The sequence below is a fragment of the Mizuhopecten yessoensis genome, unplaced genomic scaffold, assembly GCF_002113885.1.
Source record: "Mizuhopecten yessoensis strain PY_sf001 unplaced genomic scaffold, ASM211388v2 scaffold4761, whole genome shotgun sequence".
NCBI lineage: Eukaryota > Metazoa > Mollusca > Bivalvia > Pectinida > Pectinidae > Mizuhopecten > Mizuhopecten yessoensis.
In genome coordinates this window covers 42917-67866 of record NW_018405708.1, presented here as the reverse complement: position 1 = coordinate 67866, position 24950 = coordinate 42917, and the positions used below count along the sequence as shown (strand labels likewise).

General features: G+C 35.9%; 1 protein-coding gene across 1 annotated transcript in view; it reads right to left on the bottom strand.

Annotated features, from left to right (window-relative positions):
* LOC110449663 (neurotrypsin-like) overlaps window positions 1–24316 on the bottom strand; it is a 26655-nt gene extending 2339 nt beyond the window's left edge. Inside the window, exon 1 of the mRNA XM_021496669.1 lies at window positions 24240–24316. Within this exon, the coding sequence (XP_021352344.1) occupies window positions 24240–24316 (77 nt within the window). The remainder of the gene's footprint in view (window positions 1–24239) is intronic.
* Window positions 24317–24950: the final 634 nt, after the last annotated feature.

Sequence of the window (24950 nt, the reverse complement as noted above, 5' to 3'; positions counted from 1 at the left end):
AGTTGTATGTAACCTCGGTAAGTATTTTTCATGGAGAACGAATGTCGGAATGCAGTAAGACGGATTCAATTACAGTTATCTGTACTCTAAATCATATGCAGTTATATTATTCTTAAGAACAAAATTTTCTTGACAAACGTTTTAAGACATGCGTGCTCATTCAAGTGTGTACTCTTCAGATTATCTTTACATCTCACATGTAAAGGCGCGTTTTATCTCAGAAAGTTGACATATCACTACTTTGTATTCTGGCTTTTTTTTAAATTGTTCAGGGTTTTTTTATGGTGTTAGCGACATCTTTTTGCCAGTATTTAAATTAGAGTACAAAATGAACACTAACATGTAATCCCTAAACACTGTTTTTATTACAAAACTATCCAATTTCGGTCGCATCTATACAAATAAAGATAGTTTGTAGGTCTAAGCCAGGAAAACATGGGGTTCCCAAAAGGGTTAAGTAAATGTCCGACGTTACGGTTAAGGATTTTGGTAACCGGTTCGTGGTCTTTCGCCTGAGTAACCGGATAACCGGCTAACCGTTGACAACCCTACATAATACATTTTCATGTACATACCATATATATAACATCGCTCAATATATAAATGTCGACCAATCAGAACCCGACCTAACACGGACATTTTGTCCAAAGAATCAACGCAGATCGCAGTAATTTTCGTAGTGACACTGCACACTTTTACATAGGGACATTGGACAATGCATACATTTCGATTTATGAAAAGCCAGTTTGCAGCAGCCATTTTGTGGGAGATATTGGCCTTTTTCCCATCTTCAAGAACACGATTAAAATATTCAATTAACCAACTTTTATTGTGGTCCATATATCTGAGCAGAAATTATATAGGGGACTATATAAATGTTGTATTTTATTATTATTGTTTAAAATTAAAACTGTTTTTCGCGCATTGATAAATTACATGTATTTGGAAGTGATGCGGCGCTGAAGGGTCTCGATTGTTTCCTCGGAAACGCTTATGTTTCCATCCACTGGAATATTACGTTATTTCCAGAAGCTTATATACTCGGAACATTTTAATTAAAGTGGTCCTTTCAGTAGGTGATAACGATTCCAAGGACATTTCGTTTGAAACAGATTCCATGTCTAATCGGTCAGATTAGCATCGCTAGCAGACGACGTTCACAGGGGCTCGGTTTCGTGACTTTGAGTAATGGATGACATCACTGAAGAGCCACAACACTTAAAAAGATTCTAAAAATTCTAAAACCTTGTCGATACCCTCGACTTTTACAAGTTTTTTTAAATGCTGAATTTTAGTGTAGTGGTTATTCACTGATGTTATGCATAACTCAAATCTCGAAATCGAGCCCTGGTGTGATGACGTTGACAAACTTTGTAATTTCGTATCTAGAATGGCGCTTACAATACTTTTGTGGTACCTACACATCTTATGATAAATTTATATTGTCATAATTTGTTAAGTTGTTTTTTATTGCGATGACCTACATTGCTGAATGCTAACGAACCCAGAAAGTTCTCTGACTATTGGCCTATTGATACCGAAAGTGTGTCTACCTAGGACACCTGGAGCTGTATTCACTGACCGAATCACTGTAAATTGCAGTATACAGTCTCATAAACTGAAATTTGGTTTACCAACAACATATAGGCAAATGCAACACAGAATGTAAATATAATTGTGTGAAAGTAATATACTTACATTCCGTGTACGTGATAAGGCCGATCAGGAAGACCAGTAGTAAGTAAGGGAACGAAGCCATGACACAGGTGGCCGCCTGCTACCTACAACTGAGCTCGGTAAACACCCCAGGCCTGGTTATACCACATACATTCCGTTCCAATGCACACGCGAGAGTATTAACCGGGTCAGAGCAGTGTGAAATGTGCTGTAAGATGTTTTCTAGAAGTGTGCATAAAATCTGCCTTCGAACCTGCTATCTGCTTACTGCTGAACAGTGGTAGTAGTGATATCAGTTATGTTGACTTACCTATGTGTTATCGATTGATAGCGCTGATGTTAAATTACCTTTGTGTTATCGGTTGATAGTGGTGCTGTTTACGTACCTATGTGTTATTGGTTGATGGTGGTGATTTTAACATACCTATGTATTATCGGTTGATGGCGGTGATATTAACTAACCTGTGTGTTATCAGTTGATAACGGCGATGTTTACTAACCTGTGTGTAATCGATTGATAGCGGTGATGTTTACTTACCTACGTGTTATCGGTTGATAGCGCTGATGTTAACTTACCTATGTGTAATCGGTTGATAGCGCTGATGTTAACTTACCTATGTGTTATCGGTTGATAGCGCTGATGTTAACTTACCTATGTGTAATCGATTGATAGCGGTGATTTTTACTTACCTATTTGTTATCGGTTGACAGCGGTGATGTTAACTAACCTGTGTGTTATCCATTGATAGCGGTGATGTTTACTTATCTGTGTGTTATTGATTGAAAGTGGTGATGTAAATTATCTGTGTGTTATTGATTGATAGTAGTGATGTTTACGTACATGTGTGTTATCGATTGATAGCGGTGATATTGACTTACCTTTGTGTTATCGGTTGATAGTGGTGATGTCAACTTACCTATGTGTAATCGGTTGATAGCGGTGATATTGACTAACATGTGTGTTATCGGTTGATAGTGGTGATGTTTACGTACATGTGTGTTATCGATTGATAGCGGTGATATTGACTAACCTTTGTGCTATTGATTGATAGTGGTGATGTTAACGTACCTGTGTGCTATTGATTGATAGCGGTGATATTGACTTACCTTTGTGTAATCGGTTGATATTGGTGATGTCAACTTACCTATGTGTAATCGGTTGATAGCGGTGATATTGACTAACCTGTGTGTTATCGGTTGATAGTGGTGATGTTTACGTACATGTGTGTTATCGATTGATAGCGGTGATATTGACTAACCTTTGTGCTATTGATTGATAGTGGTGATGTTAACGTACCTGTGTGCTATTGCTTGATAGTGGTGATATTCACTAACCTGTTTGTTATCGGTTGATAGTGGTGATGTTAACTAACTTGTTTGTCATCGGTTGATAGTGGTGATGTTAACTTACCTATGTGTTATCGGTTGATAGCGATAATATTGACTAATCTGTGTGGTATCGGTTGATAGTGGTTATGTTAACTTACCCATGTGGTATCGGTTGATAGTGGTGATGTTAACTTACCTATGTGTTATCGGTTGATAGCGATGATATTGTCTAATCTGCGTGGTATCGGTTGATAGTGGTTATGTTAACTTACCTATGTGGTATCGGTTGATAGTGGTGATGTTAACTTACCTATGTGTAATCGGTTGATTGTGGTGTTATTGACTAACCTGTGTGTTATCGGTTGATAGCGGTGATATTGACTAACCTATGTGGTATCGGTTGATAGTGGTGATGTTTACGTACATGTGGGTTATCGATTGATAGCTGTGTTATTTACTAACCTTTGTGCTATTGATTGATAGTGGTGATGTTAAAATACCTTTGTGCTATTGATTGATAGTGGTGATGTTTACTTACCTGGTTGTTATCGATTGATAGCGGTGATATTGACTATCCTGTGTGTTATCGGTTGATAGTGGTTATGTTAACTTACCTGTGTGTTATCGATTGATAGCGGTGATGTTAACTTACCTGTGGGTTATCGATTGATAGCTGTGTTATTTACTAACCTTGTGCTATTGATTGATAACGGTGATATTGACTTACCTTTGGGTTATCGGTTGATAGTAGTTATGTTAACTTACCCATGTGGTATCGGTTGATAGTGGGGATGTTAAAATACCTTTGTGCTATGTTTACTAACCTGTGTGTAATCGATTGATAGCGGGGATATTGACTAACCTATGTGGTATCGGTTGCTAGTGGTGATGTTAAAATCCCTTTGTGCTATTGATTGATAGTGGGGATGTTTACGTACATGTGGCTTATCGATTGATAGCTGTGTTATTTACTAACCTTGTGCTATTGATTGATAGTGGTGATGTTTACTTACCTACGTGTTATCGGTTGATAGTAGTTATGTTAACTTACCCATGTGGTATCGGTTGATAGTGGGGATGTTAAAATACCTTTGTGCTATTGTTTGATAGCGGTGATGTTTACTTACCTGGTTGTTATCAATTGATAGCGGTGATATTGAGTATCCTGTGTGTTATCGGTTGCTAGCGGGGATATTGACTAACCTATGTGGTATCGGTTGATAGTTGTGATGTTTACGTACATGTGGCTTATCGATTGATAGCTGTGTTATTTACTAACCTTGTGCTATTGATTGATAGTTGTGATGTTTACGTACATATGTGTTAACGATTGATAACGGGGATATTGACTTACCTTTGGGTTATCGGTTGATAGCGGTTATGTTAACTAACCTGTGTGTTCTCGGTTGATAGCGGTGATATTGACTAACCTTTGTGCTATTGATTGATAGCGGTGATGTTAACTTACCTGTGTGTTTCCGGTTGATAGTGGTGATGTTAACTTACCTGTGTGTTATTGGTTGATAGTAGTGATGTTAACTTACCTTAATGTAATCGTTTGATAGTGGTGATATTCACTAACCTGTGTGTTTTCGGTTGATAGCGGTGATATTGAATTACCTGTGTGTTATCGGCTGATAGTGGTGATGTATACGTACATGTGTCTTATCGGCTGATAGTGGTGATGTTAACTTTCCTGTTTACAGTAAAATACTACAAACAGAGCAAATGATATGGAAAATGTGATGATCACATGAATATTTAAACAACCATGTTGAAAATATAAAACAAACGATATATTTTGTGTCATATTTACATAGGTAAAAGTGAATAATTGCCATCTAATTTTAACTCTGAACCTCAGCTTTTCAGGTCGGCAATCAGTGTAATGTGAAGAAGGTGTTTAATGGAAGCGTTTTATCTTTCATATTGTTCTCCCGGTTCTTTTTTATTGTGCCTTCTCAAATATGGTTGATTTGGTTTCGGCGATGGTGGTGGCGTTATGCACTTTGTAATTAAACGTTTATGAGTATTTTGATACAAATTGATTGCATGACGTTTACAAATGGACTTACTGCGTTGTATGAAAGAAAAACAAACAAACAACGGGTTCTATTAGAAATTGGATATTGCACACTATGTAAAATTTCGAGATGAATTACATTGCTTAGCAGATTCCGTCAACAATTAATGAAGCATTGATACAAGTAGAAACAGGGGAATGGGGTACTGTTTCATAAATCTAGTTTCCTATCCAGTGTCCTGGAAATTTGAAAGTCCAAGTTCAGTACAAATGATATATCAATGATAGATTTTTTTAATCCAATTTTCCTTCTATGTCCTTACATGACGCTTTGGAAAACAGACGCCCTTGAATGGCGAAATTCAGGTCCACCATCGCCGAGACTCGGGTGATAGTGACATCAATACGACACCCATTTATAAATTGTTTCATATGCTTAAGCGAGTACGTCCTCTGAAGTAGTTGAGAAATGTTCCCTACAACTAATGTGATAGAAAACATTGTCTTACGTCGACAGGTGATAAACTATGGTGAGGGATATCAGTTTCTAAGATTGTTTAAGACACATTTAGATTTCCAACCTTTTGGCCTTTAGCATCACCGATTAGTCACAGGAAAACACCATTAGTATCTTGCTTACCAACGCCCAACTGTTATAGGTACGGTTTTTCAGAGTTTGTTTACAAGATTGCCTTTACTTTGAAGGGTGGAAGATATTTCTTGGTCGGAAGTTTAACGGTGAGGGATATATTATATAAATATGACTTTCATTGGCAGGTGACAGTGAATATTGTCAACACGAGAAAACCATTGTCACCCGAGGCGAAGCCGTGGATGATTATGGGTTTTTGAGGGTTGACAATATTCACTGTCACCTGCTAATGAATGTCATATCTATTTTGTTACACCAAAAGTATTTGTAGCTCAGAAACGGCAGCAAACCTCGATAATGTCATCTTGTTTGTTGATAGTCTGCTGTTTACAATCGCTATCGCACCGGCGCTTGATAAAATTGACTGTTGCCGTCAAACGTTCTTGTGACCATCACGGTGAGGAAACGAAGCGGTGAACGCACATTTTTCGCACATGTGATATTTTTCACTGTCTCATGGCAATATCACCCGCGCCCCTTAAAACCAATGTATTTTCGGAGTGTGACAGAGATTTTTGTTTAATTTTCTCCCAACCAATCAAATAGCTAGAAATTCACTTGAAGTGTAACAATGATAGATGTATCTTATGTTGCACAAGCAGCCAGCACATTGATGTTATAGGCCCTGACGGGTGTTTTGCTTCGTACACAGGAGGTACGGTTTTCACTCTCACTGAAGTAAATTTTACACGGCACAAACAGCTTAATGCCTGTTAGAGACGCACTCCATAATGACCTCATATCGTGGTGTACATCAACCTTCACAACACAACCAACCCCCTCCCACCCGAAGAAATAGTCATTTACATCGATTAAGGTCATGCATCTTGCCTAAAGTAACAGGGCGAAATATTGCACACATGCTCCCTTCACGGAAAATAACATGTTGGTCCTTGGCAGACATTGAACATATTCTAGTATCTAAATATTAATTTGATTAGAGATGTCATAACGTCGTCAATTTTGTTTTCAAAATGTGGTGTTGATTTCACCTTAAATCCTCTTGTTTAGCCTCTTCGTAAAGTCAGTGTTCTAGATATGAGTTCAATGTACATCACAGTGTAATTAAGGCTAACACCACCACCGATCCCTGACTTACTCATCAGCAAATGCAAAAGAATAAGATTGCAACAGTTACAGTTATGTCATGTTATGTTAAAATGATATACTAACTTGGCCCATGCAACGTTGTGTTCATATCGTTGTGTTTTAATGGGCCTAATGGGTGTTTTAATAGTGTTACGATGCATACCGACGCCAAGGTTAGAAATCTGACTTAATTGTATGGTGTAATTCACCACATTTAAAACAGCGGTTGCGTGGCCTTGTGATAATCGCATTTGCGTTCTCATATTTGAACAGATATCTAATTCCACTAAAACAATTTACTCTTTTTTCTCACTTATCTTAGAGAAAAACGGACATTCGGAGAAACTCAAGATGTCGGGCAGATGACCCCTAACCTTTTCATGTCCGATTGGAAATAGATATTCTAAGTTACTTTTGTTAACTATTTGTCATAACGTCTTCGATTTTGTTTTCAAATGTGGTGTTGTCTTCAAAATTCTCTTGCTTGTTTTGTCCCTTCGTAAAGTTATATTGAAAACACTCATTTAAACAAAAAGGGACTCCTTACAGAACGGTTTCAACAACAGTATTAATTGAACATATTCCAAGCATTAAGTATGCATAATATCTAAAAAAAACGTCGATTATGGGTAATTTGTTCCCTTTTTTAGGGGTCCTCCTTTAAAGCGTCTTCAACCGACAACAATTAAGCGTTGTCAAGTAACAACAAGCGTTGCCAGACAAAATCTATAAAAATACCGATTAAAGTAAGCGACATCAGAAGATATGTTGTTATTATGACTATGATACACCTTTACACCAAATTTCAATTTGATATTTGAAAAATTGACCGACTTATGATGAATTGAATTTAACGATCTGCGGCGTGGCACCTGTATGTATTAACCAGTACAGTTAGACAATGTCTTTAAAACATCCTATTTCAGTAAGCGACCTCAGAAAAAAATGTTATTAATAAGACTTGTATTGATATATGCTGCAATTTAAGCTACAATATAGATATATGAAAAACCGACCTAGTTATGATGAATTGATTATTTACGATCGGTGGTGTGGCATCCGTGTGTGAATAAAACTCTTTGAAAAATGAAAAAAATAGAAAACAGAAATATTTGAAAAAATTGACCGAGTTATCGTGAGGTAGAATTTTACGATGTACAAGTATGAAGATTTACAGCGTATCACACATGTGTGCACACATATAAAATGATATCGCATAGCTGAACACGGCCAGCCCGGATTAAATTGCTGTGCAAACACTGGTATAACATTTTGTTTGTTTCATTATTTGTTGTTTTCCTCATCAGAATGGACGATTTTTTTTCAGTTCCATGGATGATTTTTTTTCAGTTCCATTCTTTGTAGAAGTTACCAGACCGCTACGGACTCTTTGTCCATAATATATGTTCGTGTGACTATATATATGTAATGTGTTTGAAAAATATGTACATACTGCTTTTTTATTTGTAGATTTGTAAATAAAAATAAAATATGAAAATAAACTTTTAATAAAGCTTAATGCTTAATACCGTCGGTATTTTCACATTTTTAGCGATTCCTTCGGTATTGTTAACATGTTATTCGTTGAAGTAAAAAAAAGACGGTTTTCTAACACATGTTTTGGGAAATTTTAAATTTTAGAGCTTCATCAAATGTTGGCAATTCCAGCAGGACATCTAAACTTGATAGTTCGCGCGTGCGCGGCCAGTTCATAGTCACCGGTACCAACGACCATCAAGAGTATTGTAATCGTTGCATGCTGAATAAGCTTGGGAACTTGTGATGTTTGAATTAGCTTCATGGTGTGATTAATTATTTCGAAATGGTTGTTTTTCAACCTTTTAGACAATCAGTTTTCTACGTACAAAATCCACGGACTTAGACTTAATCTAATTCCGTGGTACATCAGAGAATTAATACTGTTGAATAGTATATAGTACTTTAACCCTGAATTCGATCGGGAACTTCATAAGTTTGAAACTTGATGATTTGCAATTGTTGTTTTTCAATCATTTTTTGTAAAACACCCCGGGCTTGATCGTTGGTAAAATCTTTTATGACCAATATGTCTCTATACGTGTTTTTTACGACTCATCAATCTTTTGCGAGGAAGTTAAAGATTTTATATTAAATATCAATTCAATAAACTTTTCTTGTGTTATTTTCTCATAGACTATGCATAAACTAATCTTTTAGTAATATAGACGTCTCATTGTAACGTAATTGATTATACCATCACAGCATGTCAGTGAAACGGATAATATTGTTTATACAGCAATATGATCCGGGCTTGCCGTGTTCAGTGATACGATACGTACATGTAGACGGTTTGTTCTCCTTTCTCCCACTTTTTTCTGATCAAAGGAATTATATAAACATTGGAAAACAATAGAGGTGTCATTATAGTCAGTTTTGGTATAGTACAGGTAGATTATTTACCTGTATTTACCTGTTCAACAATAGGAAATACTGTGTTAGTTATAGGAATATTTAACAAATATATATCCTGATTTTTGTAATATATACCGGGATTATGAATAAATATATACAATATTCAAGTTATTCCTTAATAAAAACACATTAAAATACATTCACTGAAAACCTGTTTTTATTAATTTTATATTAAATCAATTCTATACATTTGTATTATACATTTACATGTATGTTATATATTTCATAGAATAAATAATTAAATTTAGCAAGCAATTTATGACAAATGAAATCAGTATAGACATAGATCATGTATTAAATTATTAAATAAGCAAAAACAGATGCAATGCTGGGAATGAAAATAAATAAAACAATTACATGTACACATGGAATACTAAGCACTGGTTGATCAAATCAATCATATTCGTATAATGCACACATGCACAAAGATACATGATATAAAACTAATATAATAGCACTAACTTACTAAAGGTGAAATATTGAAAAGTCCGTAAAAAGCACAGATAACGAAAAGTCCATAATTTTAAGAAATCCTAGCAAAGCACAGATAAAGAAAAGTCCATAATTTTAAGAAATCCTAGCAAAGCACCAAATAAAAATTCCATAACAAGCACATTGAACACAATTTCACTCTAAATGCAGCTTTCTTCTTCCAAATGTCTCTATCACAAGGAGACAAACACGAACATGTGAACATATCGCCGCCTCCTAACATACACACACATACACTATACACGCATGCATCTTGCACACAGGGGAGGCCGTCCTTAAATGACCTTAGCTGTTAATAGGACATTAAACAAAATAAACCAAACCAAAACAAAACTTTAGTTGGTTAAGGCTGCTGTCGATGTTACAGTAGCGTTTCGCTCTTGGTCTGAGTTGTCCTCCTCCTGCGTGTTGGATGCACGTTAAAACGTTGCTGGCTTGTATTTCCTGGAAGACGTGAATGTTGCTGTAGATGTGGGATGGCGGCCGTTTCCAGTAGAGATGTTGTTTCGGGTACTAAGGGTAGCTGGACAGTTGGGGATGACACATCTCCAATATACAGGCTCACCTCTGTTAACACAGTAAATATATCCGTTGTACGCGATGTTCCGTCTTCCAAACTTGTTACGAAGAAACGTCACTTGAATTTGTGCATTTGCCATGTTGGTGGTTGATGGGGAATATGTGAGACCCTCAACTTCCTTTTATACTTACACAACATACAGCTTGGACAATATCACGTGTTTAATCACCACAGCATCAATTAAGTGACGAACATTAAGGTTATGAAATGTATTCACTTTTTTATTACCGGATTGAGAATTAATAGTGATTAATCGCTTTGCAAACTGTCAGCTTATATGTCCCTTAATAAGCTTATATACTTGTATAATCAATTGTCGACTCAATGCTCACCAGTAAAGTGGTCAGTTGATGGACCCAAAATCACCAGGTGTTAAGATTCATTATTATCAACTAAAATATATCAGTGGACCCAAGCCATATCCAGGTTTCGTATTTCGCCTCTGTTTGGTGCAAGTATTTTTTGTTAGCTGTCGAGTTACTTCCCCTAATGACTTGTTTGACAGGCCCTTATATTCCAAAGCCAGCAAAATGCTCATTTACTTACAGACTTCCTATATAGCATGCCTTAAATTTATAATGATTATTACCTTTTCCATTCAATGGTAATTGCATTATTGCAACAAGGACTAAGTAATAAGAAATTAAAAATATTTTCAGGTTAAAATATGGGTTATCAAGAAGAAACATAACTAATAATTATGTTTTAGGGGAAAATAAAAATAATCTAATGAGTGATACTAAGTTATTAATAATTACGCCGAAGACACATTTATTGGTAAAAAAGATTCTCTGTAAATAATGGATCAATATGAATTTGCTTCACCCTAAATTAAATCTATTGAAATTAAAATTTAATTAATCAAAGCATTATCATCTATACATATATATAATATTTGTGAATTTCACGTTACTGTTTTGCATAGATCTAGCTGATGAAAATGGTATATGATAGGAAAAAATGGCTAAAAATGATGAAAATAGACTATATCAAAGCTATATGTATATGACAGTACTGTATATATGACACAGGTAATGTGGGAGAACACAGGTAAAATATATATGAAACAGACTATAACTGCTATCACAACATTACTGCCTCTATGTGTTTTTAAAAAAGTGGGAGAAAGGAGAACACACCATGTAGACATATGGACTGAAGTCACAATTAAATGCTTCCGGGTACTGAATGAAGTCCCTTAGAAATACAGATACTTTAGTTAAAAAAATATACTATGCCTTTTAGGGGTTTCTGATTTAATTTCTTCTCAATTCAGTATTAGTTTTGGTTAAATGATATCAAAATAAATATCGTCGCACGGCACGTTTTGTTTATGTAATCATGTAATCATTATATCAGCATAAAACTTATATACAGTTTGTTTTTTTCTAAGTGAAAACTGCATAGATTATACTATTTTACTCGTTTCCCTCTGAACCACACATAAGTGTCTTGTGTCGTTTTCCACATTTGTCCAATTTCGGGTGCTGTCCCGTTTGTGTACAATGATGTTATGTTACGGGTAAATAAATATTTGTTCATCACAGACACCGGCAGGATTGACCAAGGAAATGAGCGGTAAACTCTTTTCTGACCAATATGTCTCTATACGTGTTCTATACGACTCACCAATATTTTGCAAGGTAATAAAGGATTTTATATTAAATATCAATTCAATAAACTTTTCTTGTGTTATTTTGTCATAGACTATGCATAAACTAATATTTTTAGGGGCAATATCTTGTTTAAATATAGAGTAATATAGACGTCTCATTGTAACGTAATTGATTATACCATCACAGCATGTCAGTGAAACGGATCATATTGCTGTTTATACAGCAATATGATCCGGGTTTGCCGTGTTCAGTTATACGATACGTACATGTAGACATATGGACTGAGGTCACAATTAAATTCTTCCGGGTACTGGATGAAGTCCCTTAGAAATATAGGTACTTTAGTAAAAATATACTATGCCTCTTAGAACTTGGTGTTTGTGTAAAGATACTGTAGATATATTAATCTAACAATTTCTGTGTCAAATTTTTGTATTGTGCATTTATATTTTGGTGCAGGGTGCTGTGTGAAAAGTCATGTGTTTACCTCTACTCCTGAATCGGAAGTTTATTTTAGACATTGGTGACACAAGCAGACGATAATCTCAAGAAAAAAGCCAACATGCTATGTTGAAATTTTGACATTTTACTCCCAAGATGTTGGTTATCAAATATTGGGAATTTGTTATGAAATTAATTATTACAATGAAACATATAGTAAAATTAATTGTGGTCTTAGCCCTATATGTGACACGCCGAGAGCTTCATACCTGTACTCATAAAACTTACACACCTCACGATACTTTGTCATTTGACCTGAAACTTTGTATAAAGGTGTGTTATAGTCATATAAAAAACATATCTTCTGATGTCGCTTACTTTATAGGTTAATCTTAGAGGTGAAGTCTGAAGACGCTTCACGATCTGCGGAGTTCAATTCACACACGTGTGCCACGCCGCTGATCATAAAAATTAAATATATTATTACTGTCATTTTTTTAAAATATCTAGCTGAAATACGGTATATCGCTATAGGTACAGGAAAGTCATATCGATAGCATATCCTCTGATGTCGCTTACTTTAGTGGCGACGCTTTCTTAACCGTACAGGTTAATACGGTAACGGGTTGTTTCGCACTAAATCCCATTCGCCCTAGGCTGTTTCGCCCTAGATGAAAAAATGACAATAATTAAAATGGGTGAGAAAGGTTTACCACATGCTCAAATCTGCCTTAACCTCCCGAGTCAATCGGATGTGATAATGTGGCTGAGAAACGCCTATGGTAAGATTAATGAGTCTTCTCAGAAATGGTCTTCCCGGTGTAACAACTGAACATGCAAAGTTTAGGAGGCCTATCAAAAGTTCACGTAAACGACATTTATCCCTACCTAAACAACTGTTAATTGGTTGCGGCAGATCGCGGCATTTTTCCAACTTATCAAGAGGGAGTCTAGCCTTTAATTTTGCGGAATCAAGTGTGGTTCCCAGAAATTCCATTTCGTGTGCTGGAGCATACGTTTTATCCTTTGCAATGTGAATCCCTGTATGCCGACACACCCTAAGAAAGTTAGCTAAAGCCATCTTAGCTGCAGATTGACTATATTGGATAAACAGGAAATCGTCCAACACATGGACAACATGAGAGTATCCTAATTTATTGAGTGTTATCCATTCAATAGCTGAACTAAATGTCTGAAAAATTTTACAAGACGATGAACAGCCCATCGGTAGGCAGGCATCAAAATAAAAGCACCCATCCCATTTTATACTTAAAAGTTCGTGGACGTCAGGGTGAATTGGAATGATACGAAAAGCTGACTCTATGTCAGACTTGCATAATGAACCATAGAACATTCCTTAGGAATACCTGCGTTAACGGAACTCGTGCTTTTATGAGGAAAGGAAAGATGATGTATAAGCCGAAACTGATTTGATGCCTTTTTGGGTAGCAAGCCTTAAGGAGAAATCTTAATATTTGCAAACGGTTTATGATCAAAAGGACCTTTTATACGACCTATACCAATTTCTTTGTCTAATTTCCTTACATTAGTGGGGTCACTCAACGCTGATTTCAGATTTACACAATTTTGAAAACCCCTAGCACCGTCAAATTGTAGTTTAAATCCTTGTGGAAACCCCTGGACCAAATAGTTAGCATCACGCTGATGATAACCTTGTGAAGACGCTTTTAGCATGTTAGCTTTGACTGGGGTAATAGGGGAGATTGACATTGTATTGTGCTTATTGTTTTTTATTTGCGTAAGGCTGCTTACCCCTATCACCGATTGATGTACTTCTGGCTTTGTCGGTTGCCTGGCAATTTGCTTGCGCTTTAAAGCACTTGATTTTTGGGTGGGATGATAGCCCACAGTAGGAGCAGACATGTCTGTACCTACAACCATTGCAGGTGGACCCGTTGTTAAATTTGAAGCAGGCGCCCTGGCCCTGGGCTTGCTTGTTCTGAAAGTGCTGCCCAGAAAAGGGACCACCTGACCTATCAACACGCCTACGTTGGCCTCTTGCTTCTATTCTTCTTAGGTGGACCGACTTGGTCAACACTTAAAGCTTTTCGTTTTGGCATCTTTTACCATCAGCTTCGGCAGCTTATTTCTTCAAGACTGTAATATAACAGAACCATAAACTGTGAAAGTGAAAATCTCAACATATTTAGAAAAATACAACACGCTCAAGAGCATATGAAATGCCTTATCAAGATACAGCCCATATTGACAATAAGTAGGATCCATACTCATTACAAGTATCCAAAAATAATAGCATCCAGTATTTCGGAAACAAAAAACTGTCCATGTACATTTTGAATACAAAGAATCCTCATAATCAATTACACCCAATACTGGCTCAAAAACTTTTTCACACAACTATATGAATAAAAGTAAGGAAAGCGACCAAATGTATCTCAAAACATAGTCTGAGTGTTGTTATCAAATCAAGCAACATAGCATAGCCCACATAGGCTAAAATGGGAAACACGTCACCAGTGGTGCATAGATAAGTATCGCACAAAGGCTAAAAATTGTGAATCAATCAATCAAACATCATAGCCCCAAAAAGGAATTTCATAATCAGCGATATATTGCAAGCTGCCCGACAATTGCATAAAAGCAAACAACAGCAAACAACAGTACATGGCCGAATTCATAATAACACATAGCACCAAGGGCTAAAAATGGCCAAACTTTCCAGCTACACTACAGTCGGGAAGTTATACAGGGGCTAATGATGTGATTTCCAGCCAAAATATACAAGCATAGCCCACTTGGGCTAAAATGGCAAATGATGTCACAAGTACATTGATCAATATAGCACAACATAGCCAGCCATAGGCTAAAATCGGTGAAAATATAAAATTGTAATATATATATATCAATAACATTAATGCATAGCCAACATAGAATGTAGCGTATACAGACACTCCCAAGGAATAGTACAACATTAAATAAAACAGTACCTCAGCATTCTGCACCTTAAATATGTTTGTGTAAATTAAACTGTAATGGCATTATACAAACGAAAAGCTAACGGTGCGTTCAATCCAACTTAGCAACTCAAACTAACAATGCTTTCATAAAAATGAGTCACTACTAACATCAGTCCGATTCCGAAAAACACAAGCAAGCGTGCTTTATTGCATGGTTTATACGTCTGAGGTATTTCCTCATCCCTATCCGCTTCAAATGACACGCATCCGCAATGAACAGATAAAGGGGGTTTGAAAAATACGCCTATGTCTCCATATGTTGACATGACCATGTCCCACTACTAGCACACACAACGCTTTGTTAACATCTACACGCCTGACTCACGGGGATTCGGACAAGTAAACAGTTCACAAATATACGCTTCAACTTGCCAATTATCGTACATTTAAACAGCATAATTATAAATCTCACTGGCGAGTCTCGTTGGAGAATTATCAGAATTACAACAATCGTTGCCACAAATCTGTAAAACTACGACATAAGGCTGACATCCATTGAACAGGTCTAACATTCGACGGTCACGATAAAACCCCTGTACCGTGCCTCCACCTATACCTAGCCCGCGCACTTCGCACTGAGAGAGAATGAAACAACTGGAAAAGTTCCTGAATACACATCCACAAACAAACGTCTAACAAAGCTGTGACCTAAAACAAGCACACGGGGTCTAACGTCAGAAAAGTAGCCATGTGGAAATGTATCGATAATTAAACACTTAAATCGAAATAGGATAATACTTAGATTAGTGAAGCAGTCCAGGCTCGCTGAAATATGTCCGCTGTAGTTAGGCCGATATGCTCCATGATAACGTCAGTCTGTCACAAACTGGTAAGCTTGTCCGTGCCACCCTCTCAGACACCTGAATAAAGATGTGTCTCGCACCCAGGAACGAAAACACTTATCCGTACGAGGGGCACTGGTCCAATGTGAAAGTTCCCAATTTCTCGGTAGTGCGCTCTGTAGTCGTAGGTCCAAATTCAAGTAGACAGTTACAGAAAATGGTTAAACTACGCCGATTGTGAAACAATCCATCAAATCTTCGTCCGAGAAGATGTCCTCATCATGGTATAACCAAATCTAAGCAGGCAGTATCAAATAATAATACTATTTTGCAGATAAAATGTTATAACTTTACTGGATCGGATAGTTAGCACAGCTTAAATCTAAGATTGCTGACTGATAGAGAGGGCTCAGCATCCCCTTAAAATTAACTGACCAATCAGATGACCCGTGACCCTTCTTCGTTAGGGGACTACTGGCTACGACACAAGGGACATAACTCTTACTGTTATGCATAAGAAAAATCCCCAAAAAATCGGAAAATATTCAAAATGATCTTGTTTAGTGTTTTCGATGCGTAAATTAAACTAATGGCTTAACTGCCTTATATATGAATATGTCAACTAAACTTACTGATAACTTTCTATATTGGTGTAACGTATATTTCGGAGTCAGCTTTGCACAGCTGCCGTTTGTCACACTCGCTTTGAAACAAGAAAAACATGTTTTTGTATGAAATTGATTTTAATGATATGGAAGACTAAGAAGACTTTATTGGTGACTTAAAACTACTAAATTGAAAGCTAATACCAAACAATGTTTCGCCCTAATATTTTTGTTTTAGGACAAAACAGCCTAGCGCGAAACAGCATAGGGCGAAACAACCCGGAACCGCTACACTGTGATGAACATTATTATTATTTTTATCATCATTATTTCGTTCATTTGAAGATATATTTGAGGTATCCGTCAACTATTTGGGAGAATCTTTCATAAGGCGCGAAGGTGAATCTTTCGGTGCGACACCAACGACCTTGACATTGGATCCATGACCTAAATTCTGATCAGCTGTTTCCCGTTTCCTGTTTCCGATTTCCCGTTTCCTGAATAAGAACTTTTGATAATTTTGAAGCTGCTGTGAAAAGACTTGATATTCGTACCTGTGAAGTATCGCATTGACATTTAACTTTTATTATTGAAATATGTATACTACTACTATTCCATTTCAAGAGGAGAGATTCTGTGATATTGGTACTTATAATATTTATTTTGCAGTTCAGATTTGTTAGATTTTTACTGAATATAGACGTTTCAACACGTAATTTCTTAAGCGGCCTCAAAGTGTTATGTCAAAGGTCATGAGAGAAAACCCGCCTATGCGCTTGCAAAAGCTTGCATGGCGGCTAATTAGGAGTCCTTGGATACGATTACGATTTCTTTATTCAAACGATATATCCACACTGAAAAATAATGCGAACATCGAGTACGAAATCAGGTACATCTATTCTTACATCCTACAAAAAGCTGCGATTTTGCAATTTGTTGGAGGGTCGCAGATGGGTGTATCAGCTCTCCCCAGTAACCTGGTGGATCGGGGTATCAAGTCAATCATATTCATTATTTTTCCTTTCTCCGATACATCATCCTAAACCTGTTTCTGGTATACTTAATTTTGCAATCAGGAAAGTTATCGTCAAAAGCGACATTTCCACTTTCCGTTTGGCAAATATTAAGATGTACTGTAACCTTATCGTTTCTCAACGATAACAAAAAATCGTTCATACGCCATTGTCAAACTTGTGCTAATGGCATGTAAAAAAGTCTTTCTTGTCCCAGATTGTGGTATAAATAACGTCATCGAGTATTGTTGTAGCAAAAATATGTTCATTGGGGCCTGTCTAGGCCGCCAGGGTATTATCGGACAAGCAATGTTGGAGGCACAGCACTATTTGGAAAGTCGTTTTTGCACTGGTTGTAACTAATAACTTGGAAAACCACCTGTGTGCATCTCACAACAGCCGATACATTACAAATAAAATAAAACAGTAAATATAAATGTGTAATTACTTTAGATTAATTGCATAAAAGTGTAGTGGAACTTGTATTGGTTATGAATCAGGAAATAAAATAGTTTATATTTAGTTTAAACTTTATTTTATTATCTGGATAATATTCCAGTAATACAAACATGATATACATATAGGATTCGAAAACAAGTACAAAGAGCTGATGTTAATCCGTCTCCTTTCGTTTAGTTTAGTATTTGGTGAATTCAAAAAGTTCTTGATGGAAGTGTCTTCCATCATTTACATTACATACTAATGATAAATGATAAATGGTATTTTTGGCATCTGGTTTCTCTGATATCATCCATGGTGTCATATATTGAGACTTTCATAAATCTTTTTCTATTACCGGTAAGTGTTTTTCACATTGTTTAGATTTGATAATTGGATATCTGGTAGTATGATGTTGTTATGAATTTGTAAAAGTGGTTGCTGGAATTTGTAATATGCATCCACCTCTACCGAAGTATAAGTAAATAGTACTTTTAGCAGCACCAGAACCTGTACCTCAATATATCCCACTATTGCATTTTGATGATCATCCAAACTTCCAATGTTTACAAATTAATGTTTTGTTTATAACAGTCACTAGTTCACCTGCCCTAGCACTGTATTTGTCAAATACAGTCCAATTTTCATAAATGTGAGCCAAACTTATACTCTAAGATCCAAAACGCTTCAACTCTTCTTTAACAAAATTCCTGAAAATGGCCTACTGCTCCACATTCCAGGATTTTCTCTGCATCTGTACACATGCAAAATGACACCAAAAATGACAATAATCACATCCAATGCTTTGATCCCCAATTTTTTATGCTGTGTCCTTCCTTGATAATATGCTTACATACAGGGCAGAAATATGTAATAGCAGGGTCATGAGCAATGGCCATTGCCTCTGACATGACAAGCAGATGTTTTTTCATTTTAATTTTTAAAAGTCCTTGAAAAAAATTCAGGCACTACAAACTTCACATACAACAATTTCAAGCTGTTAAGTATTTGCAAATAGTAGCTGTCTTATAAAACCCTCTCTGTGTGTTTGCCCATGTCAAAATGTGTTTACATAAGAGTCACAATTAATTGTTTCTCCCTGTGATATTTGACAATAATATGAACGTTTCTTTTTCAAACATATAGACCCATTGGTGTTCTGTAAATAGACTGGAAGCTTATAATTACAGGAGCAAAACCTTGAACACACCCCAGTCTGTAACACATTATTGACAAGTGTTATGAACATGACAATATTGATAAGCAGTGCTTTATATTATTTATCACTAATCAAAATAATTCACATTGCTAACTAATATATTTTAAGACAATTTACATATTTGTATTGTCCATAGGGTATGACTCGCTATTTAGCATTTAATTTGCATTCAAAAAGATAAATAGAACGTTAACTAATGCTTTAATTTAATCATTACACAATCACGTACAGGTATTAACAGTTGTGTCGGTTTCATATGTGATTATATCTATTTCATATAAGTATTACTGTACAGGTACAGTAATCCGATTTTACTGATCCACTTTCCTTGCAACAGCAATCACTTTCGATTCTGTGACGATGTACATTTGGCTGTCCAAATATGAGCATTTGTAACAGTTGTATTTGGATCTAAACTACGGTGTTCAGTGTAATTTTACATGTTTTATGGGTTTAGATCGATTTTCGGTAAAAATGACACCCCGAGGATCACATTTATACCGTGATCATTGGGGGTGTCATTTTTACCGAAAGTCGATCTAAACCCCTAAAACATGTAAAATTACTCTGACACCTTATAGTTTAGGTCCAAATATAGCTTTAACAAATACTCAGGTTAGTCGATGCAGTGAAACAATCACGTAAAGCGGGAAGGTTCCGTGTTATGAAATCATCTAAAGTTAGATTTTGTTCACCAGGATCCATTGTGTATAAACTATATATATGGTTCACTACAAAAAATAACACTTGACAGCTACATCAAAAAGCTCGAAACCTACTTAAAATAACTTATTTGCGAAATATGCAATATGAACAAGACCAACAACACAGCGTTGTATTGTTCACCGCCACTCGGAGAGGTATACATTTCATTTCTCCAGTTTGATATAAATGTTCCTTCTAGTTTATTAAATATGGTACTCTTTAGCCAATGTATCATTGGAAACTCTTGACTAATGAATATATGTATCAAACTGCTTTTTTCAAAAATACTTTCCACATATTTTAGCCATGATAATTCATAACTTGATAAAACTTTAATACTTAATCTAATCTGGGTTTTTTTTTGTCAATTTAGCCCAAAATCCGACCATTCTTACTTTGACATTAATATCTAGCGGAAACCTTCCAAGTTCTCCGCATATCATAAAGTTCGGGGTAGACATTTTAACTTTAAGCATTTGTTTGCAAAATTTTAGATGTAAACAACCCCAAACTTCACATCCATAGAAAACAATAGGTTTGATGGCTTTGTCAAATATATCTAGTTGACAATCTATTGCCATATTATGATCTCTTTATTTGAAAATAGCTCTATACATTACTTTTACACCTTTTCTACATGCAAATAGTTGTTTAATAGTAAATTGTGTCAAACCAATTTTAGTAAAATAAACACCAAGATGAAATCCTTAGCTAATCCTAAAACAGTACCGTTGTATGTAAAATTAAGGTCAGCAGTATTTCTTTTTCTACCAAATACCATGATTTTAGTTTTGCTGATATTGACATTAAGATGCCATAGGTTGGAATATTTGTTTAAAAATCCATCTAATTGCTTTTGTAAATCCTCTACCGTGTCTGATAGTAGTATAGTGTCATCAGCGTATAGCATAACATAAAGATTCAGATATACATTTAATTCCTCCTATAGCTGGTCGGATATATTAGACAGACCTTTACAGTCACGTGATTTTTTAAAATCTTTAAAATCAATAATAATAAATGAAAATAAAAACGGGGAAAGATTATCGCCTTGCCGGACCTCAAAACTGCATGGGAATACATTTGAGAATACGCCATCTTTTATCGTTCTAGCCTTAATGTCATTGTACATATTTGTAATAATTCTGAGCATTTTCCATCTATATTGTTAACCAAAAGGTTGATCCAAAGACCTTTATTCCAAACACTATTAAAAGCCTTTTCAAAATCCATAAAGGCACAATATAGTGTTTTTTTAAAAACGTTTTGATAGTTCAATTAATGCACAAAGTGAGTGTGAATAATTTCGTCGAAACCTTGCTTGATTTTCAAGAATGAGTTCTACATCTGCATATTTATTTAATCGTTCATTAAAAACAGCTTTAAAACATTTAGCTAGACAGCTAACCAACGTAATTGGACGACAGTTAAGGGCAGCATACAACCTACCGTTATTCTTTTAACAGGGATGATGTTTCCCAGGAGCCAAGTCTCAGGCACGTGACCAGTGTTAGAAATATAATTGAATAATTCAACATATAACGGCATCATTAAATCAATTGTTGACTTTATTATAAAATCGCAACATAGCCTGTCGTCACCAACAGCTATCAGTTATCTATTTTTTATTTTTGACACTTTTCATTGATAAAAGCATATTCTGGTATACATATCTGCTTTAAAAGTTAGCTTCACAATACATTAGATATTTTAAAGAGAATAGCTTTACGATGTAAATAGTATATACAGTTCAAATACATCTTTGTTCGAGGTGTTGTACATGTACGTATTTTGTATCACTTCACAGTGAATAACATCGTGTCTGGTGTTTTAAAAAAGAACAAATTAACTCACAAATCGAATTTATTTAAGTATTGATTGATAATACCCGAATTGTAGGTGTATTTTCCTATGTAGGCAAACAAAATGTTTTAGTACAATACACAACAAAGTCTTGCGAAGCTGAACGATTCAATGAATTGTTTCAGTCTACTCTACCCCGTACCATGTACCCTGTTCCCTGTATAATGTATCCTGTACCCTGTACCACATACTCCGTACCCAGACCCTGTACCCCGTATCCCGTACCCTGTTCATTTACTTGCACAGTACAATATATTCGATACGATATGTATCTTGATACAGATATTTGCTTTAAAACTTTGTTTTACAATACATGAGTTCGGGATTTTATACAGATGTCATAGCTTGACAATGTTTATAGTACAAATATATCGTTGTTTGAGCTGCTGTACGTATTTTGTGTCACTACAGGCTTTGAAACGAAGCATGCGGATAAACACTATTGGCAGGTTTTGTTGGTGGCAATATATTCTTTTTCTATGCTCGTTATAATCATAAACAGTTATTTATTAGACGGAACATCACGTTACTCGAAAGACCATTATATTGTCGTGTCCGGTTTTCTCGAAAAAGCCGAAGACAATTCCTTTCATGGTCACCTTGTCTTTGTACTTTTCAAGGGCTTCCGTGTAAAGCATTCTTTTGTTTACCCTTTTGCTCTAGTTCATCAATTTCGTGTTCGATTTACGGCGTTGGTAACATTTCGGTATTCTCCTGATATTCTTCTCTTAATGTCATCCGTTAGTATAATTGAACCTTATGCGCATATTCATTTATCCCGCTTTAGCTTGAAATTAAGTTTTTGTATTCATAAAGTATATGTATACTTGATGCTTTGTATCAGGCACGTGTATATGTTTACCTGTGTCCAAGTATTCTGCAGGTGACATTTGCATCCTTGTCAGCCCAGTTGGTATCGGCACACACTGCTCCCCACATACCACTATAGAACACCTCCACCCGTCCGACGTTGGTGTCTGGTCCGCCATCTAGTCTGACAGCAATGTCACTGGAAGCTAATATGTTAAGATATTTGCATTATCAAACCCTTAATATTAGGCGTTCAGTGTTTGCAGTGTTGTAGATGAGAGAGTGTGAATAAGTAAATGTAATCGAAAGCATCCTTGAAACTGGAAATATATTTCGTTGTGTTACACCTTGTCTCGGAATCATTAAAAAAACAATTACATCTTTGCAACTGATGGTCAAGTCTTCTGAAATAACATACGAGCACTTGATGGTTGGAAATACATACCTGTGGCGTTATAACAGAACACAGCAGCTGTATAGTGGCATAAATCCGAAGTTGCCCATCCACTAAATGATCAGTTTTCCAGATGTTCCTCCGTACCATTACAATAAACGTCATTCATCCATACTGGTGACGTAGGAGAACCAAATTTGTAACTGTCACGTCTTGCTATCCCATCACTTCAAAAAGGAACCGAAACAATGAATTACACTCTTTTGCGTATTAACTATTAAGGAATATAGAACAACGTGTGGAATTTGCTCTGAAATACTGATTATTACTAAGTGAGCATATGTTTACATAAGTCTGCGTGCCTTACAACTGGTTAGCTTGGCTATCCTCTATCCCATTAGAGTTTTCATCAGTCCTCCATACTTGCGTGACGTACAAATGTCCTATATGTATTTATGATTGATTTCTTAGACGTATGAAAATGAAATGAATAGAATTATGCCGATAAATGATATAGCTCCTCTGGCGTAGATTTTCGCTTGGTATATCCTTGTTTCGAATATCACAATGTCCGTAATGAATATGCCAAATACCGCGGAACATTACAGGGTTTGCAAAGATGCATGCGGATAAACACTATTGACAGGTTTTGTTGGTGCTGATATATTATTTTTCCTTTGGTCGTTATAATCACAGATATATTTTTTTTGACGGAATATGCCGTTACTTAAAAGTACATTGTATTGTCGTGTCCGGTTTCCTCGATAAAGCCGAAGTCAATAACCTTTCATGAACACTGGTTCTAAACTCTTTGTACTGTTCAAGGGCTTCCTTGTTTATAATTCCGTTGTTTACCTTTTTGCTCTTGTTATTTCGTGTTCGATTGACGGCTTTGGTAACATTTCTTCTGTTGTTCTTCTCTTGAATGTCACCCTTGTTTATAATTGAACCTAATACGTATATTCATTTATCCCGCTCACGTTTGAAATGTCGTTTTTGTATTCATAAAGTATATGTAAACTTGATGCATCGTTCGTGTGAGTGTTTTGTATCATGCTTACCTGTGTCCAAGCATTCTGCAGGTGACATTTGCCTCCTTGTAATCCCAGTTTGGATCAGCACACACTGATCCCCACATACCAGAATAGAAAACCACCACCCGTCCGACGTTGGTGTCTGTTTCACCTTTCAGTCTGACAGCTATGTCTCTTGTAGTTAAGATGTTAAAATAATTGCATTATGAATACCTTGATATAAGGCGTTCAGTGTTTGCAGTATTGTAGTTGGGCGACTGTGAATAAGTAAATGTAATCAAAAGCATCCTAAACATACTGGAAATATATTTTATTGTGTTACAACTAGACTCAGAATAATATACAAGAGGCCCAATGGGCCTGAATTGCTCACCTGGTATTAATCTCACTTTTGTAATCTTAAAAGTGGACTAATATACAGCTAAAGGCAAAATATCTGTGTTCGATTCATTTGAATCTGTTAAATGATTTAAACATATGACGCCTGTGACCTTGAAAGTCGAACAATGACATTAAGTTGAACAGAGTCTATAGCCTTCCGTCTCAGCATACTTCTGGCTAAATATCATTACCCTGGACCTTTTGAATATTGAGAACAAGTAATTTAAAGATTTTAACATATTTGATCCCTGTGACCTTGAATATAGATGAAGGTCATTTGTTTAAACAACTTTGGAGCCCTTCATCCCAGCATGTTACTGGTCAAATATCATCATCCAAGGCCTTTTTGTTATTGTG